Consider the following 19770-nt stretch of genomic DNA (forward strand, 5'->3'; position numbering starts at 1 on the left):
CCCAAATGTTTAAACAATTTTTCCAAACTTTCCCCAATGATTCCCAAATTATATGAAAAAAAATAATTCCAAAATATTCAATTTGTCTGCTAACTCTACGGCGGTATATAACCCGGTTTGACACAAGTGATTACGCGGTAGATAACGCTTATGATATACCACTCGTCAATAAAAAAGTGCCGGGCTTGATGAAGGACGAAAACAACGGGGCCATTATGACCAAATTCGTTCGACTTAGGGCGAAAATGTACGCTTTGCGAGTCGATGGTAAGAAAGACACTAAAAAAGCGAAAGGTGTCAAAAGTTTATCGCGCGCACCATCACATTCGATGACTACACGCGGTGTTTGAACGATGAGATCGAAATGACCGCAGTCGTGCATAAGATCGAAAATGCACGAAGTGTACACTATTAGCGAGACGAAAATCGCTCAGAGTCCCGACGACGATAACCGATATATCGTGCCGAATTCGACCGATACGTTGCCGTGGGGACATTACCGAATATAACGTAATGTATATAATGTATATAATGTATATAATGTATATAATGTATATATGTATGTATAACGTGGTCTCGGAGGGAACAGTGCGTTTTCCGGGGCCTTCTCTCAGAGTGCTGTGACGACACCCCCCCCCCCTATATGGCGCCACGAAGCACGAAAGTTACAATAGTCCTCAAGTAAATATCGTATTGTATATGAGAAAGGATATTAATAAAGATATCGCACATGTATTTAGTATTTAATATTTTTTATTATATATATTATATGTATTACATATTTCAAACACTTTACATGTATCATTTTTATATTAAGAATAAAATACAGTTTGCACAAATTAAATCACATTGTCCTTGTGTATCTATGAGTTGTGCGATCTATCGAATCCCAGCCATTTCACGTAAACCTCGTCGCCCCTCCTGCGCAGTACTTTCTCCACGAGATACACGTCCGGATAAGTCGCGCGATGCAACTCGTACTCGTAGAACGCTCCAGCGACGGATTTTCCACGATAGTCCTCGAGTAGGTAGGTTACGGGATTGGTATGCTGCACTTTAACGATCTTAAACACCTTGGTGGTCCAATTCGGTGTGTAACTCTTTTCAAAAATTGTCTTGTATTTGCTGACGCGTACCGAGGTCAGCCAATACGCGTACCGAGGACGCGTACCTGACGTCGCCCATTTTAAATTTTGCCGGACCCGCGATCTTTATCGCGCTGTACACCGTAGCCAAGAGTCTTTCGGCGATCGCGGGGGTAACGTCGACGGGTCGCATGCCGATCGTTCGATGCTTGCGCGCGTTGTAATCCGACACGAGTCGCGATAACACGTCGACCCACTTGTAAGTTCCATTGAGCGTAAACATCTTCCACATGTTGTTTTTTAACGTGCGATTGAATCGCTCGACGACCGACGCCTTCATCACCGAATACGTGGAGTAATGATTGATGCCGTGTTTTTTCACGAGACGTTGCACGTCGGTGTTGTAAAATTCCTTCCCCATGTCGGTTTGTAGATTACTAGGGCACCTCCCGCTATCTCGAATTATCTCAGCGATAGCGTCAACTGTCTCGCGGCCACCTTTACCCTTGAGCGGCACGGCCCACGCGTACTTGCTCAACACATCGATGACGGTGAGTGTTGAGAATTGAATCTAATTCCTGGGGGATTTTAGTTACTGTGTTCCTAAAACCATCAGGCCGGATAGCCGTTCTTTAATTTTACTGATCTATGATTGTGCAGCGCCTGGTTCTCGCGTGAGCGCGCGCGTCTCTCTGTCTTTGATTAGTCGAGTCGATCTCTCTGCCACGTTTTGTTACGAATATAATAAACGTCTTTTATCAGTAGCTACTGTCGAAATTATTTACGCTGGTTATTCGCCGCCCTTATACCGTAGAAAAGAGATACTGACGGGTAGTTGGTTGAGCGTTTCTACATTTTTGGTGACCCCGACGTGATCTGTGGTGATTAACTGTTCAGCGGTTAGGTTAAGCCGTGTGAAGTCTCAAAAGTTTCGTTACGATGATTGACGGAGAAGTCGAGATGGATGCAGCAAAAGCGGCTCGAAAGTCTGCCCGTCGGTTATTTACTAGGACTGCGAATGATATTGACGATCTGTTGTCGGCAGAGGAACCGGACTGTGGTGAATTACAAGATTCTTTGACCCGACTGGAACAGTTGTTGGAAGAAATTCGTGGTTATGATTTGACTGTTAAGCAGCATATCTTGGAAACAGTCCCGATTGACGAGGCAGCATTGGATACAGAGCAGACTGGAATTGATAATTACGAGAAACGATATATCAAGACTCGAAGGAGAGTGCGTAACATAACCAACGATGGAGAGAGTTCGAAAACGTCCGTAAATTCCGTAATGGATTACAGGTCGAATGCGAATTTAGAGTTGAGAAGAATGAAGACATACAAGCTCCCGAAGTATAAACCGCGCAAATTCAATGGAGATGTGAAGGAATGGCTTCCTTTCTGATCTCAGTTTAAGAAAATCCACGAAGACGAAGACTTAGATAATGCGGACAAGTTTAAGTACCTCGTGCAATGTATGGTCGAGGAAACGAAAGCGGCGGATCTCGTGGCAACCTTCCCTCAATCCGGTGAGAACTACGATAAAGCAGCAAAGGCCCTTCAGGAGCGATTTGGTAACGAAAAAGTACTCAAGCAAGTATATATCCGTGAACTAGTAAAAATGGTTATGGCTAATGGAAGTAATCAAAGTGTGAATCTTTCCAGTATGTTTGATAAGCTCTCGGCACATTTACAAGCACTCGAGACACTGGGAGTCAATAGCGACCAAATGTCGACGTTTCTGTCTCCGATCGTCGAGTCAACATTACCGGAAAAAGTGTTGACAGCATGGCAAAGGAGTTCAAACTGGGGCAAGGATGGATCGGCAATGAATCCCCCCCAAACCGATTTACAGTTATTGATCGATTTTCTAAAATTAGAGGTCCAGTGTGAGGATCAACGTAAACTAGTACAAACGGGATTTCAAACGCAGCAGAAACCACAAAAGAAGCTAACCAAGAATGTCGCGTTTCAAGAGGAAGATGGCCCTACAGCTTCCGGACTGTTTGCTGGTTCGACGAATAAATGTCTCTTCTGTGACAAGCCTCATGAAAGCCAACTTTGTGCGAAGGCAGCTTCCATGAATCTGGAGAACCGGAAAAAGGTCATGACAAAGAAGAAAGCGTGCTATGTTTGTTTGAAGACTGGCCACGGGTCACGAAGTTGCAGAGCTGTTGTAAAATGTGTCTTCTGTCAAAGGAAGCATTGTGTGTTGCTGTGCCCAGAAGTAGAGAAGACTCGATCACTACCCGAATCTACCCCGGAGCAGACGCCTACTCAAACCACGCCTGCGATGTCTAATCTGCAGTGTTCCGGAGATGTTATATTACAGACGGTGTACGTGAATTTGGAGAACAATGGCATGCGTCGGAGAATTCGACTTGTATTTGATGGCGGTTGTCACAGATCTTACTTGCTTAAGAGCACTGCAATCAAACTTGGCTTGAAAACAGTCGGAACCTTAAACATGTGTCACATTTTATTTGGATGTTCCCGTGAGGTCAGGCAACACCAAGTGTACCGAGTCAGTATTGAAAGCCTGGATGGTTCCGTCCAGACAACGTTGACGTTATTAGACCAAGAAAAAATCTGCGAATTGTTACCAAGGGCTAACAAGCACAGAGTGATTGAGGACTTCAGGGACAAGAAGATATTCGTGAATGACATTGGAGAAGGTTCACCCGAAATCGAAGTCTTGATTGGAGCCGACAACTTCGCGTCGTTGTTGACAGGGAGAAAAGTAAACTTGAGATGTGGTCTGATTGCGCTCGAGACGGCGTATGGATGGACACTGACAGAAAAGTTAGAGGAGTATGAGTCCAACAGTGCGTCGCTAATGGTGACTTCCATGATGGCGGAGAGTGACATAACTAATTTGTGGGATTTGGAGCTTATAGGCATTCGAGAACCAGATTTTCACAAACCACAAGCAGAAAGAGATGCGGAAGTACGGCAACATTTTTTGGGGACCATCAATAGGAATTCAGATGGAAGATACTGTGTTAGGCTGCCTTGGATTGATGAGTCGAAGCAGGTGCCGGACAATTTTGAAGTTGCAAAGAAGAGGCTTGATGGTACCTGGAGAAAGTTAATGAGTATGGTGGAGCAGTATGACAGGATATTCCAGGATTGGATTTTGGAGGGAATTGTTGAAGTGGTGCCAGATGAAGAACGAAACAATCGCGGGCATTATCTGCCCCATCGACCAGTAGTAAATCCTGAAAGTCTGACAACTCCAATCCGTCCTGTATTTGACGCCTCTTGCAAAGATGGGCGTGCACCGTCGTTAAACGAATGCTTAGCTAAAGGGCCCAATTTGACTGAGCTCCTACCAACTGTATTGAATTGATTTCGTTGTGGTAATATTGGTGTCTCAGCTGACATACGAAAGGCGTTTCTGATGATCGAGGTGGCTACTGAGGACCGAGACTCCCTTCGGTTTCTATGGTGGGAGGGAGGATGTGAAGGCCATTTGATAATACTGCGACGGATTGTATTTGGCGTCAATTGTAGTCTTTTTTTGCTTGCAGCTGTAATCCAATTTCATCTGTCTAGGGTGGGTCCTGAAGACCGAAAGGTAGCAGAGAAGTTATTAAAGTCTATGTATGTAGACAACGCCTTGACAGCTGTCAAATCAGTGGAAGAGTTGAGGCGCTTCAAAAACGACGCCACCCGCTTAATGACTGAGGCAAAGATGGAACTACGACAATGGGCCTGGTCTGCCGGGGAATTAACCGGTGAAGGAATTCTGGTGACAGGGACAAACGACGTGGATCTGTCCAGCGAGTCTTATGAAAAAGAAAGAGCTCATCTGACTCCAGTGCTCGGCATGATGTGGGATCGAAGAGAAGATGAGATGTGGTTGGAGTGGAAGAATCAGGAATCTTTTGCGGTTGTCTCCAAGCGTACAATTTTGTCGGTGGTCAGTCGAGTCTACGATCCAATCGGGGTTTTGTGTCCTGTCCTTCTGAAGCCTAAGAAGATGCTGCAACGAGCGTGGTTGGCAAAGAGATCTTGGGATGAAGCTTTGGAAGAGGAATTAATTTCCGAGTTTAAGACCTGGTACGAGGAGCTATCTTACCTCTCAGCTATTCGCATCCCTCGGAACGTTACCGGAGGCAATATCGATCGTGAAAGCTGGCAGTTACATGTATTTTCTGATGCTAGTCAAGATGCTTATGCAGCGGTCGTTTATCTGCAAACCCAGGGGATTGATGGTGTTTCAGTGCAGCTGATTCAAGCCAAAGTTAGAGTAGCTCCGATCAAAAAGGTTTGTATTCATCGTTTGGAATTATTTGGGTGTGTCATCGCGGTCAGACAGGCTACAAACGTGAAGATATTTTTGGAACTCGAAGAAGTACCGACGTTTTACTGGACTGATTCCGCAACAGCCCTAGCGTGGATTCGTCGTAACGACCAGTGGGGTACGCTGGTCGGCAATCGAGTGAAGGAGATCCTGTCCTGCTCTAATGTTGAAAACTGGCGCCATGTTCCTGGAAATCTTAACCCGGCGGATCTGCCGTCACGGGGCTGTACGGCGAAACAGCTCAGGGTTTCTAGATGGTGGATGGGCCCAGCTTGGTTGAGAAATGGACCGCAGGATTGGCAGTTCGTAGTACCTTTGAGAAGAATGTCCGAGCCTTAGCTTATATCCTGCGGATTGCGGCTTGGTGCAAAGCACTAAAGAACTCCAAGCTTCGCTTAAGTGACGAACTGAGGAGCTCAAGAAAGCGGAGCTAAGATTAATGTGGTTAGTTCAGCACGAATCGTTTGAAACGGTGGGAGCGAGTTTTCATGGTCTGGAGATATTACTTGGGGAAGATAAACTGGTACGAGTCAAGACTAAACTGGTTTATCGCGACGATTTGGTGGGCCTCCGTTTTCCAATCCTGCTGCCTGGAGGTCATCCAATAGTGAGCTGCTTAATACGTTCTATCCATCTTCGGTTTTGTCATGCGGGAGTGCAGTTTGTTTTGAACAAGCTACGAAAACAATTCTGGATATTACGCGGCCGTCGTGAAGCCAAAAGGATAATCGCCTCTTGTACCGTTTGTCGCAGATTCAAGCAAAAGAGAGCTAAAGCTGTTCCTGGCACACTGCTTAGGGATCGTGTTAAGGATGCCATGGCGTTTGAAACTACTGGAGTTGATCTTTGCGGACCTCTGTACCTGAAATCGGGAGAAAAAGTTTGGATAGTTTTGTTCACCTGTGCTGTATACAGGTGTGTGCATCTGGAGTTGGTTACTTCGCTTTCGACTGAAGCCTTTCTATTGGCTCTGCGGTGTTTCATCGGACGGCGTGGACGACCATCAACTATATGGAGCGACCAAGGCACTAATTTTGTCGGTGCAAACAACTTATTCGACTCCTTGGATTGGAAACAAATTAAGCGTGACACTGCTATACAACGTATTGCTTGGAGGTTCAATCCAGCTTTGGCACCTTGGTGGGGCGGATTTTGGGAACGCCTCATTCGAACTATTAAGGATCTACTGAAACGGATCTTGGGCAGAGCTCGTCTGTCTTACACGGAATTAATGACCTGTGTGATCGATGTAGAAGCGGTTATTAATCAGAGGCCGTTGACTTGCATTACCGAAGATAGTGAGGACCTGCTTCCTCTCACGCCAGCGATGTTTCTTTGCGAGATTTCGGAAGTGTCCGTCCCGGATCTCGACCAATTGGAGAAAAGCGAACTTCGTGGACGGTATCGGCATCTGGCCCGTGTCCGTGAGATGTTAAAGGAGAGATTTCGAAAGGAATACCTGGCGGAACTTGTTCATCGTGGGAAACTGCCGACATCACGTCCAGTTAAACCAGGAAACGTTGTACTAATTGGGTCGGACAATCGTAAACGTTTGGAGTGGCCAGTAGGTAAGCTATGGGAGTTCTACCCCAGGGGCTCCGAGGGGGGGTGAGGAGCGGGGGGGTACCCGCCCGCGGGGGGTACCGCGGGGAGAGGGGGGTACCGCGTTTTCGGGCGCCGCGGGGAGAGGGGGGTACCACGTTTTCGGGCGCCGCGGGTAAGGGGGGGGGTACAGCGTCTTCATGCACCGCGGGGTGAGGGGGGTACCGCGTTTTCCGGTGCGGCGGGGGCGGGCGGACCGCATTTTCCGGCGGTTTACCGCGTTTTCCAGCGCCGCGAAAGACCGCGTTTCGGGCGCCGCGGGGAAGGGTTCGGTCCGCGTCACACGGCGCGCTCCCGCTCGCGTCATCTCCCCCTCCCTCTCCCGCGCCCGCGGCCCTGTTTGCGCGCGGTCCCTCCCTCTCGCGCCCGCGGCCCTGTTCGCGCACGGTGTCTCTCTCTGTTCACCTCTTCTTACCTATCCTCTCTCACTTGCATCATCATATCTCACTTGCTATCCCCATCATTCGCCTATCTATTCGCGTATTATTTGTCCGAAAAATGCAAGATTTGCAGTTTTGCACGTGTGCGATGAAGTCACCGCGAGACACGTATGTTCTTGAAAATGATATTGCGCCATTGACTTTCGGTGATTTGATCTGTAATACTGCTATTGAACAGCTATTAAACAGCTAAAAACAGCTATCAGTATAACTGCGATCTGTATAACCGCTACTGAACCGCTATCAAACTTTTTTTAAACAGCTAAAAACAGCCATTAAACAGCTATTGAACAGCTATCAAACAGCTAAAAACAGCTATCGAACAGCTATCAAACAGCTATCAAACAACTAAAACAGCTATTGAACTGCTATGAAACAGCTATCAAACAGCTCTTGAACCGCTATCAAACAACTAAAACAGCTATTGAACCGCTATGAAACAGCTAAAAAACAGCTATCAAACAGCTCTTGAACAGCTATCAAACAACTAAAACAGCTATCAGTATAACTGCGATCTGTATAACCGCTATTGAACCGCTATCAAACTTCTTTTAAACAACTAAAAACAGCTAAAAACAGCCATCGAACAAATAAAAACAACTAAAAAACAGCTAAAAACAGCTAAAACATTCATATTATACTATAAAGTATGTGGGAAAAGGAAATAAAACGTTTATATATACATATATAGTTTATTAAAAAAAAATCATAATTTTTTCTGGTGTCGCGACCACCAGTTAAATATTTTTAATACATTTTATAATGCGCAATTCTTAACATGTTTTTCGCATCTTATAGTATTAGTAACATCTAGATTATTTAAAGATTCGATATCTTCGTAATCTGCATCCAAAGTCTCAATTTTTAGATGTTTTCTCGCTTTATTCTCAAGCAGATCCACCAGCCATTCTCGTTTCTGGCATCCCTTGACGTACACAAGAGTCGACGTCTCGTCGCCCTCTCCAAGTACGGCCGATGTAATTAGATGTTTCGCCATGCTGTAGGGCACGTTTCCGTCCTCCCATCGTAGTCCATGGTGATTCGCAATCAACCAGGAAGCGCATGATCTGTCGGATTTCGTGAGGAAACTCCATGGCATGGGACATGTAAAAATGTAATGCGCCAAAACGGTCCCGTTTCTCAGAACCGCCACCTCCTTTACGACAAATTTCATCCCGACGGTGAATCCTTGCAGATCGACAAACGTCGGTACGATCATGACGAAACGACGGAGCAATCTGTATCTTATCGCGGTACATCAGTGTCTCTTATATTGTAATATCTGCTTATATTGTAACATCTGCTGATATTGCAATTTACATGAGTTTGCGCACTACATTAGACAGCGGGCAGTATTCGATTACGCGATCATGCAAGATGAGACAATAAGCGGTAGTATTTGCAGGTACATTTTCTTTACAATCAAATTCTATTCGCACATCCACGGTGGCGCTCTTGACAGATTCGTTTTGTTGCGAGCAATCGATGACAACAAAAGGTCCTTCCATCAGGAATGTATACAAGCTGCAAAGCGTATCGAAGGAATCGTATCCGTAATAAGTTTTACGAAAACGCGCATACATATCGAAAAGAACGGCGTATCGATTTTTACCAAAATCCAGATTCATGTCATCGTACGGATAAAATTCGGAGTTTAGATATAGTTTCACGTTGGTCAAATTATAGTCATCGAATACGCTAACATTTTGAGACATGATATTCTTGCGGCCGGTCTGCAGCGCAAAGATAACGTACCGCGGCTTCTCCAGCTGAGTCGCCGTTTTGACGGCCCACGAATGCTTGGTCGTGCTCTGCAACATGGGATACTCATACAGATCCCACGAACGGAAACTGACACTAAGATATCGCCCGCTTTCCAAGGCCCGTAGCATAGATAGCTTATTGACCTCGTTTAATGTAACGTGAGGCATTCGCCACTGTATTTTAAACAATTCGATTTCCGGCTCCGTCGCAGGATTTCCTACAATGCAATTGTTATCGCTACGCGCTCGTATCAAAATTAATTCGTGACGAGCGTTAACAACCACGCGTTTGTAATCTTCGCAAAAGCCCAGCAACAACTTGAGCGGTACGCAAAAGTAGAAGTATCCTTCCGGTATGCTCGATGTAACGTCCCAGCCAGCATTCCGCATGAGTTGAGAATCATTGTACGATAGCGATACGTAGTTCTTGATGGTACTGGTTATGCCAACGTTTCTGTTGCGATCAATCTCCACACCGTTGAGCTCGTATCAAATTTCATCAAACATAAACGCCACGCAATTATTCGCAAGCGTTGTCACAGACTCGTCATTTTTTCTCTTTATTACCAATCGTCCTTCAACGTAGAGAAAGCTCTCGCACGGCAACGTGTATAAATCCTGCTGTTGTATGGGTATTTTTATCTCATCGTTATGTCCAAACGTTGTGTTGGCGTACGGATTGTACGTGTGTGTCTCAATCTTGACGACGCTATCGTCAAAGATCGGTTCACCTCCAATGTTTAAGATATTAGCCATTTCGTACGACGAAACCCAATGATTTCAAAAATTCAATGTTCGACGCAGTGAGTTTCTTCTTTGGCGATCGGATTGTCTTTTTGTTTCTCGTCTGTTGCACCTGCTCAGCTTCGTTCAATACGAGCATCTCACGTTATCGCTGTCGTCTTCGTACATGCAGTCTAACGGTGATTTCTTTTCCGCGAAAATCAATCAATCGACCGGCCTGATCCACGACGCGAAGCGTCAAGTCCGAAATGCTCTGTACGATGATCGGAAGGTAAATGATCTGTGCAGGCGTTTCCGATATCTTATATCCTGGTGGCACGCTCGGTGAAAACTCGTGTATCGTGTGCACGTACTTGTCGTTGCTGTACGCACCCGCGGTCACGTTACACTCTATGCGAAGGATGTTTACGTTGATGATATTTAGCGGAACATCCGATTCGTGCCATTGTCGCGGCTCCAGCACGCGATTCGCTGAAAATCCCAGCAGCGATCCAATGTTGTTCGGTTTTGTAAAATTTATCCGATAAGCGCACTTGATCTCGCTCTTCATCGTATTGTTATTAGCCCGAATAATAATCAATGGGTGCGGTTCATCTTCGTTTGTCGAGACATTATTAGATTGGTCCCATAAAAGAGCGCGTTTCAGATACATGTCTATATCACGCAGTTCGTACGATCCTTCGGGAATGGTAATCTCCTTGTCGTCGTCGTCATAGTAGAATTTATTGTTCGACGAATTTACATTCGGTATCGTGTGATAGGTTTCAAAATCTGTTAGACCGAGCTCGTAATCGCCATCGCTCAAATCCACGGCGGGAAAGTAGCTTACCGCGAGGATGCTGCTCTTGCCGGTGAGCGTAAATGTCAGTGACATGTTTGAATGAATACTGAGATTAAACAGCGTAACGCCGGTCTTTAAATTGATTGTCAACCGACTGTAGAAAACGCAGACACAGTTGTCCGCAATTGCTCTGATCGTATCGCTGATAAGGTATGCGATTGTACTCTATTACATTGTTCTCTAGATACTGCGTCAATTCTCTCGGTGGTCGAAGATTGCCAAAACTGTGGCAATCGAAATATATGGCACGATCTCCCCTCTTCGCGTACGCCACCCAGTGAGTACCCGGTCCCTCAGTATTATCCAAATTCACGATACCGCTCTTGTATCGACGTATACCGCCGATCGGTAACAAGTCGCGCATGAAAATACCTCTAAAATAGGGAATGCGCATACGTTTTGCCAATTGTTGCAGTTGTACATTGGTAGTTACACCCTTGGGGATTTTTAGCGTCTCTTCGACGTTTTTTTTTTCTCGAGACTCCCCGTCCGCGTTTGTACGGAGCGAGATAAAGTCCGTGACCTTCCATGGCGCGATTGTGACGCTGCATCTCTTCCAGCTGACGTCGCGCGGCTTTGTTATCATTCACGGCCTTTGCGACTCCCGCCGCTCCGCCGACCAACGAGCCGAGAACCCCTAATAACGGCAGGATCGGTAGGATACCGCCGCGTTTCGCTACCGGAAGTATTCGCTTGGTCTTCTTCTTTTTCTTCGTTTTCAAACCCATACCAAGTTTCGTTTTAGCCTTCATGGCCGCCCAGACGGCTGTAGCCGCAGCTCTCTCTCCGAGAGTCGAATCGTTCGCGGTGACACGTTTTCGCGCTTCCGCGGCGAGTATATTGTCTGCCACGTGTCGTTCTGCGAGATCGTTGCTACGCGAGTAGGCTATGTCGTGCTCGCGACACGCCGCGTCCAATGGATTAATACCCCGATCACCTCTTGCCAATCGTGTTTCTAAGCGAGTTCCCGGTCCGCAAAATTGATAGCCGGGGATATGTAATTCGATCGGAAGCGCGTTTATCGCGCGATTCAGCAGACCTCGACCTATCTTCGGCGGCATTCGCCGCAGTTTTTTATCAACGGCGGCGGACCGTCGATGTGCGTTTGCTGACACGGCAAATTATAATGTATTAAACAGCGCCGATATTGCTGAACTTCCGAATCTGCCTTGATATGTTCGGGAAGCTTATCCCACAAATAATCTATGTGATTATAAAACTGTCGCAGTAGAATGACCTTTGGTATATACTTTAACTGCTCGGCGGTTAAATCGTAAATATCGCTGTTATCCGACACGAGCAGAAACATTTTAAAGACTGAGCATCTCAGCTCTACGCGTCTCTATAAATAGGTCAGCTTTCTCGATACTGCATTTCATTCGTTGTGAAGGGGAGGTAAAATGCGGTTCGTACGACAATCGCGGACGATCAAAGTGACAAACTTTGACGATAGGATGCCGTTAACGAAAGAGGTACGCAAACATGGAGGCATGCTACCGATTTCTATACGCGGTATCATCTGCGGTCCGTCGAATTGCGGCAAGACAAACGTCTTGATAAGCTTGCTGGAAAGTCCGCACGGTGTACGTTTCGAGAACGTGTATGTGTACTCGAAATCGTTGCAACAATCGAAATATCGATATTTGGAGAATATACTAACACCGATAGAAGAGATTGGTTACTTTACGTTCTCGAATAACAGTGACGTCATTCCGCCGAGCGAGGCGCTCCCGAATTCTATTTTTATCTTTGATGACGTGGCGTGCGACAAGCAGGATACGATAAGAGAATACTTTGCAATGGGCCGGCACGCGGACGTTGACTCTTTCTATCTTTGTCAGACGTAGACGTCAGGCGAAGATACCGAAGCATCTTATACGCGACAACGCGAATTTATTGATTCTGTTTAAACAGGATGGTACCAATCTGAAACACATATACAACGATCACGTAAACACAGATATGTCTTACGATGATTTCAGTAAATTGTGTCATACGTGTTGGCAACAAAAGTACGGATTTGTGGTGATTGACAAGGATAGCGCAATTTCGAATGGTCGATACAGAAAAGGATTTAACGACTTTGCGATACCAAAACGTGGTTAGTTGTTGTCGACGCGTCGATTGAACAACGTTAGCGCAACATGGACAGCAGCGAGAAGATTAGAGAGCGCGAGAGGATAGCAAATCAAATTGCGAAAACAAGCAATTCGATTCGCAAAAAATATCACGCCTTGAAAACTGGTAAAGTGGAGGAAGATATCGCGTTGGAGAAACACTTTAAGCCCATCATCGAGCCTCTAAGACAGATTGCCGAAAACACCGTTGCTGGCAAAGAATCTGACGTGTCAAAGATTGAGAATGAAACGGCGTGGGAAGACGAAGAGCCGAAGCTCAAACGACAACGACCAAACGCCTCGTTTAACGACTCTGTAATGGCTTCAACTCCGGTTACGTTGAAACGATCGATAAATGTGCCATCTAATTTGAGCGAAATAACCAAAATTTTTAAACCGCGTAAACCGAAACGATCGAAAGGTTCATTGAATGAACCACCGATAACCTCTGCACCTTCCGTACAACCCACAATGCTCGCAAACGAAGATGTTTTCGAAACCCCGAATGACCCACTCGTGACGTCCGTTCGAAAGCAGATGCAAACACCTGAGGGTCAAGAAACGTTGCGAGATCAATTGGGTCCATTGAGCCAAAAGTATGTCGGGGCAGTTCTGAGCGGCGATCAAGAAAGCGGTATGGACATCGCGTACGGTGTTAAATTCACCAACGATGGAATGATGCTCGGTAATAAACGTTTTGACGTGAACTACGCGGACAAGATAATTATCGATGGCATACGATACAATGGCACACGCGGTCTTTTCGAATTAATCTTTAAGAAATATCCCGATCATGATATCTACACAGAGGACGATATGCAAACATACAAGAGCATTTTGTTGATGACGAGTGCTCATAAACGCAATTATGATGCTGACGCTCAAATAAAGGGCAACGGGGGATACAAGTACACACATATAATCGGACCGTTGATTTCGGGTAAAAAAGCTGGAAAAGGTATACCGCGTGCCATGACAGACAACAAGATCGACCATATAATTGCATCGTCGATTTCGGGTAAAAAAGCTGGAAAAAGTATACCGCGTGCCATGACATTAAACGACAACAAGATCGATTATGTTCATTGGGACGATCCCAACGAGCTTGTAGATCGTCTCAGATTGCTCGAAGCTTCGCGCCTAGCGGGTCACACCGGTCACGATAACGAAATCCTGTCGATTATCGAGGAACTTCGCGAGGCTGGACTTATTATAAATTAAGTGGCGCGACAGCGAGTTATTCAATCAACATCGAAATGCCGATCAACAAGTTTGGTATATCGCTCGGAAGAGGCGGTGCGGAACCGTACTATCAATGGAGAGGATTAATCAGAAATTACGTGCGCGATAACGCTCTTTGCATGGTCGCCACCGACTTTGACGCAAAATCGCGCAAGATTCGACGGATAACGCCGCCTGTAGATGATGGCGATGCCGCTAATAAACGCTACGTGCAGCAAAGCGTGCAAATTTTGAAAGATCGACAGGATGAAATCGAGAGAAAGATGGTCGCATTCCAGAATAACATGCAAATTACCCTAAACGAACTTCAAAAAATGATTCAAGATGTAATTGTGAATCATCGCGAATAGATAAGAACGTACATCTGATCTCTGCGTCAGTTGCATGTCATCGTCATGGCTGGTAAGAAGCAATCAGCTGAAAAACGGCTGCTGGTGGAAGAATTACACGCTCCTGCGAGAAGAAATTTTTCGCGAAGACGTGTCATAGTGCGCGGATACGATGACCTGTGGCAGGCGGATATGGTCGAGATGCGTCCATATACGCGATTTAACAGAGGCCACCACTACATACTCACCGTTATCGACGTGCTGAGCAAGCACGCATGGGCCGTACCGCTTAAGGCCAAGAGCGGACCCGAGGTTACTGCGGCGATCGCGAAAATAATTCGAGACGGCGGAAGATGCCCGAAAAATCTGCAGACTGACAAGGGGAAAGAATTTTACAACGCAAACGTGCAGAAACTCTTGAAGAAACATAATATCAATCACTATTCGACCTATTCCGTAATGAAGGCATCGGTCGTCGAACGATTTAATCGCACGCTCAAGAATGATATGTGGAAAATGTTTACGCGCAATGGAAATTACAAATGGATCGACTCGTTGTCGGGTCTCGTATCGGATTACAACGCGCGAAAGCATCGAACTATCGGCATGCGGCCCATCGATGTTACCCCCGCGATCGCCGACAAGCTCCTAACAACGGTGTACAGTCACGTAAAAATCGCTGCTCCCGCGCGATTCAAAGTGGGCGACTCGGTACATGTGAGTAAATTCAAGACAATCTTCGAGAAAGGATACACGCCAAATTGGACCACGGAAGTATTTAGAATCGTCAAAGTGCAGAAAACTAATCCCGTGACGTATCTGTTGGAAGATTCCTGCGGAAAACCCGTCGCCGGCGGCTTCTAGTAAATACGAGTTACATCGCGTTGCTAATCCCGACGTGTATCTCGTTGAAAAAGTTTTGCGCAAAAGAGGGGATGAGGTTTATGTAAAGTGGTTAGGATTTGATAATTCACACAATTCATGGATACACAAGAATAATGTATTGTAAAAATTTATTACAGTATAAAAATATACATATATACATATGAGTCATTTATTTTCCTAAATATCTAAATGTAATTACAATATATTTACAGCGGTATTGACAATATATTTACAATGGTATTTACAATATATTTACAATGGTATTTTATAATGTCCCCATGGCAGCGTTTCGGTAGAACCGGGTATAATGTATCGCTTATCATCGTACGGACTTAGAGCTATTTTTGTTTCGGACACGGTGTATACCTCGTGTTTTTTGGATCTTATGCAGGTTTGCTGTCGCGTCATTTCAATTTCGTTGCGCAGACACCGCGTGTAATCGTCGAACGTTATCGACCTGGCTACGACGTTACTCTTAACACCTTTAGCTTTTTTCGTATCTTTCTTACCGTCCACTCGCAAGGCGTACATCTTTGCTCTAAGCCCGACGAATTCGGTCATTATCGCACCGTTATTTTCGTCTTTCATTAAGCCCGGAACTTTTTTATTGACGAGTGGGATACCATACGTATTATCAATCGCGTAATCGCTAGTGTCAAATCTATGAATGTGGCGCTTCATGATATCGTACACATCGTCGCACTCGATGTGATAAATGAGACTGTCAATATCGGTGTACGTGACTTTACACTTGTCGCGATACAACGGTAACATGTACTCGTGATGAAATTCGTACAAACATGTCTTGGATATATCGAGGATGCACATACCCACATAGATTGGTTTGTCGAACTTCACCTCGAGTTTTCGCATTTCTATTGCTACTAAATTCTCCGAAAAGACGCTTCGGCTATGAAAATTTGGTTTCGCAATCATAGCCTCCGCGCCGTATCTACCTTCCCAATGAGTCACGAGTCGCACGTCAACGTGATTGCGCACATTCTCCATGGTTTTGCCAAACACGGCATTGTTCATCAATTTGTATAAATTTTTCTCGAAATCATTGTTGGCCAATGTTCTAAATTTCGTATTGAGGTCTATATAATCGCGAAGCCATGGAGATTGCGCGAATTTCAGTATACGGTGAATTTTTGATATACGGAGACCGTGACGAGTACACTGCTGCAGGTTGCGATAATGTATTACATAACGTTTCTTATCGTATAATGTTGCGAGGAGTTTGTCCTGCCGCTTGCCGGGTGGTTTATTGCGCGTCGGACAGAATGGTAGGTCAGTGTGCGCGTCGTGAAGATGTTGCGGATACTCCAAGTCGACTTCGAGAATGTAGCCTATCGAGGAATCCAACGCGACATCCATAACATTAAAATCGGTTACGTCGTCGACCCATTTAAAATCTGCGTATGGCAATGGTTGACTCATTGCCCAGCCGTATAAGTTATTTACATCAAAATACATGAGGTACGACGACGGTTTCGATGGATCGTACGACTGCATGTACTTGTTGTTGGCCAGCGCGTATCTGTTTAAACATTGACTCAAACCGCCGCGTATACCGCGTTCGATAAACATGACCATGTCAATGTCGGTGAGCAATTCAAAATTGATGTGTGTATGCTTCAACATAGCATCCCACGTAAAACCCGGTAGAGTATAATAATACGCCAGATCGAGTCCATAACTCGCGACGCAACTATCGCGAAAATTTTCAAAGATATCGGCCAACAGCAAGACATCGGTCTTGAGATATAAATCGCTGTAATCACCGAGCGTTCGAATGGAGAACCGCTGCCAGACGTCGACGGCGTGCGCGTAATCGCTCTCGGATACGGTGTCACCTGTCAATGAACTGTAAAACGAGTCGCGCGGTGGTAAACACAAGTCCTCCAATTTTTCGACGCAGTCAATGTATTCATATGGAAATACGCCTTTTCGTGTCAGCAAATTAAAATTTTCTGCGGATAATTCACAAAATTCGCGTTGCAATATTCGCAGTTTAGCCTTGCTGAGATAAGATGCCAATTTGTCAAGACTAGCGGTGAGAAACTTGTACGAATCGATAAATCGCAATTTGACGCACGTTTTCTTATCTTTATCTTCGGTGCTTTGAACGTTTTTTGTAAACGAAATATATTTTTCTTTTGTGATCGGGAGTAAATCTACATGTCCTTCGTATGCTGTTGCTATTTCAGTTATAATAAAATGTGCATCGTATCCCGATAAATTATGAAACACTATGGGAATGCAATGCGAATCTTTATAATTTAAGTTACAATTCGAATGCGCGGGACCTCTGTATCGACCGGTCAGGTGACAATGGTCGCGTACTCGCACGTCGTCTGGCTCGAACGGTTCTTTACACACGTGACAGTGCGTTGCGCTGTTAAACTTTTCCCACTCGTCTCGCGTGAAATCTGCCATGGGTATATTAGTGGACAATATAGTTTTTACGTCGTGAGCTAAACGTCTTAGCTCCTCGGCGAACCACGCGACGCAATCCTTATCGCGACGAAACCGATACATAGATAACGACTCGTCGTACGAGCAACGCACGTAGTACCCTATGCTAAACACGCAATGATGTTGATATGTGTACCTGGACGTTTCCGGATCCGCTTCCATCTTCTCCAGGGTACACTCCAGGTCGGCGTATACGACAAACGGAACTCGTTCCTTCCTGTTGTGATTTTTAAAGGCCAACCACTTGTCGTTATCGCTCGGTAACTTGATCGCGCAGTCATTCATCTCCTGACAGTCGACGGTGTGGGCAGCCAATTTCTCGTTGGAGCTGAAGTAGTGCAAACATCTGCAAAAAAATAAACGCAAATATTATAAATTTTTTATACACAAAATATTCTATATATTATTAAAAGAACTATAGGTACTTACCGATCGCAAAAGTATTTCTGACCATGGTGTCGGTTGATTTGCGAGCTCACGAGGCGGGATAGGTTCTTGATCCACGCAAAATGTCCCACGTTGTCGTTATGCACGTACAGCAGATTTACGTGTCTGTCCATCTTTCGGTCAGTAACGCGTATTGGCAGGATTGCAAGTTCCTTGTTTTTTTTCTCGATGCTGTACACGTTGATGGAGATGTTGTTGTGTTTTTCAAAATTTTTAATTTGATTCAACGTCATTGGAAATTCAATGTCTTGGAGATTTAGCACCGACGTGTAATGAGGATACGACGATTCCCGTTCTGCATGTCTCTCGGTTGGATGCAGATAGTCCAGCAGCCACCGCCTGTTTTTTTCAGTGATTAATAACAGGCTAAATCTTCGTGAGTAGGTTCGGTTCGACAAGACGCCCAAGTCTTCCCTGTGAAAATTCTCGATAGAGGTAGCTAATGAAGTGCACAGGTGTAAAACATGTCAATTTGGTGGGGTGTCGAAATTGTCTAACTAACAGTAAGTTTTTTATTGAAATGTTAAGATAATTGAATAATAAACTCGGAAAAACAATTGTCCTACAAAATGAATGGTTTGACTGAAGCGTCCTCCGCTCCGAATATGTCCAAATAACGAGATCATAAAAATTATTAATAACCAGCTGATTTTTTGTATGCAGCTTAGTAAATATTTGTATAATGAAATGGCCACATAGTCCTACAAATTTGGTGGTACGTTTTCTCAGTCCTACGTTTGGAAGTTGTCGAATCCACGGTAACACTTTTTTCATTAATAACCGTAGAACAAAAAAAACATATGTTAAGTTAGTGCATTCTTTGCATAAATCAAACAGTGTCCTACCAAAAAATGGGTATGTATCGCTAGTCCTACAAGAATATTGAAAATAACATAATTTCGTAGTTGTAGTTTATGTAATTTGGGACACATGTATTCGTAAGCAGAATCAATACTTTTTTTAAATATAATATAATTAAATATAATATAATTGATAATATAATTGTAGTTGTATGAACTGTAATAGTATATGACCTGCCAAAATAAAACTAAAAAATGCAATTATAAAACTAATTAAATATAATCTTAATCTTCGTCGGATTCCGATCTCGACGCTTCGTCAGTTTTGCCTTGAACATCGTCTTCATCTTCGTCGCAATCGTCAGAATAAATGTCATCTGATTCTGTAACAAAATAATTAGGAAAATTAACAAATTCCAGCATAATCATCAATACGTAAGAAAAGTAATAATAGAATACCTTGAACATCAAAAGACAATTCTTCAAGAGATGGACTGTGGGGGCCATCAAACCAATAATAATGGTACTTGCTATCAATTAATGCCCATCCGCAATTTTCTGGATTCTTTTCGGTGGGGCTGCGCATGTGTGCATTACACCATATACTGCAGATGTATGATGTTCGTTTAATCTGCTGCAATAGCTCTTGTTTGGTTGGCGGTAGCACTGAGGGATCGTATCCAACAATTTTT

The 19770-nt window shown here is 44.7% G+C and overlaps 3 protein-coding genes across 3 annotated transcripts; all 3 read left to right on the top strand.

Annotated features, from left to right (window-relative positions):
* Window positions 1-2045: 2045 nt before the first annotated feature.
* On the top strand, window positions 2046-4433 carry LOC112460338. Its single transcript, XM_025024986.1, has 3 exons — window positions 2046-2321; window positions 2387-2437; window positions 2496-4433. The coding sequence occupies exons 1-3, from the start codon at window positions 2046-2048 to the stop codon at window positions 4431-4433; spliced, it is 2265 nt and encodes a 754-aa protein (XP_024880754.1).
* A 345-nt stretch (window positions 4434-4778) lies between these two features.
* On the top strand, window positions 4779-5729 carry LOC112460348. The gene has a single exon (XM_025024995.1). The coding sequence runs from the start codon at window positions 4779-4781 to the stop codon at window positions 5727-5729; it is 951 nt and encodes a 316-aa protein (XP_024880763.1).
* Window positions 5730-5829: 100 nt separating this feature from the next.
* LOC112460357 lies at window positions 5830-7002 on the top strand. Its single transcript, XM_025025002.1, has one exon. It carries the CDS (start codon window positions 5830-5832, stop codon window positions 7000-7002), a length of 1173 nt encoding a protein of 390 aa, XP_024880770.1.
* The last annotated feature ends 12768 nt before the right edge of the window (window positions 7003-19770 follow it).

This window comes from Temnothorax curvispinosus, unplaced genomic scaffold, assembly GCF_003070985.1.
Source record: "Temnothorax curvispinosus isolate PA1 unplaced genomic scaffold, ASM307098v1 QBEX01001159.1, whole genome shotgun sequence".
NCBI lineage: Eukaryota > Metazoa > Arthropoda > Insecta > Hymenoptera > Formicidae > Temnothorax > Temnothorax curvispinosus.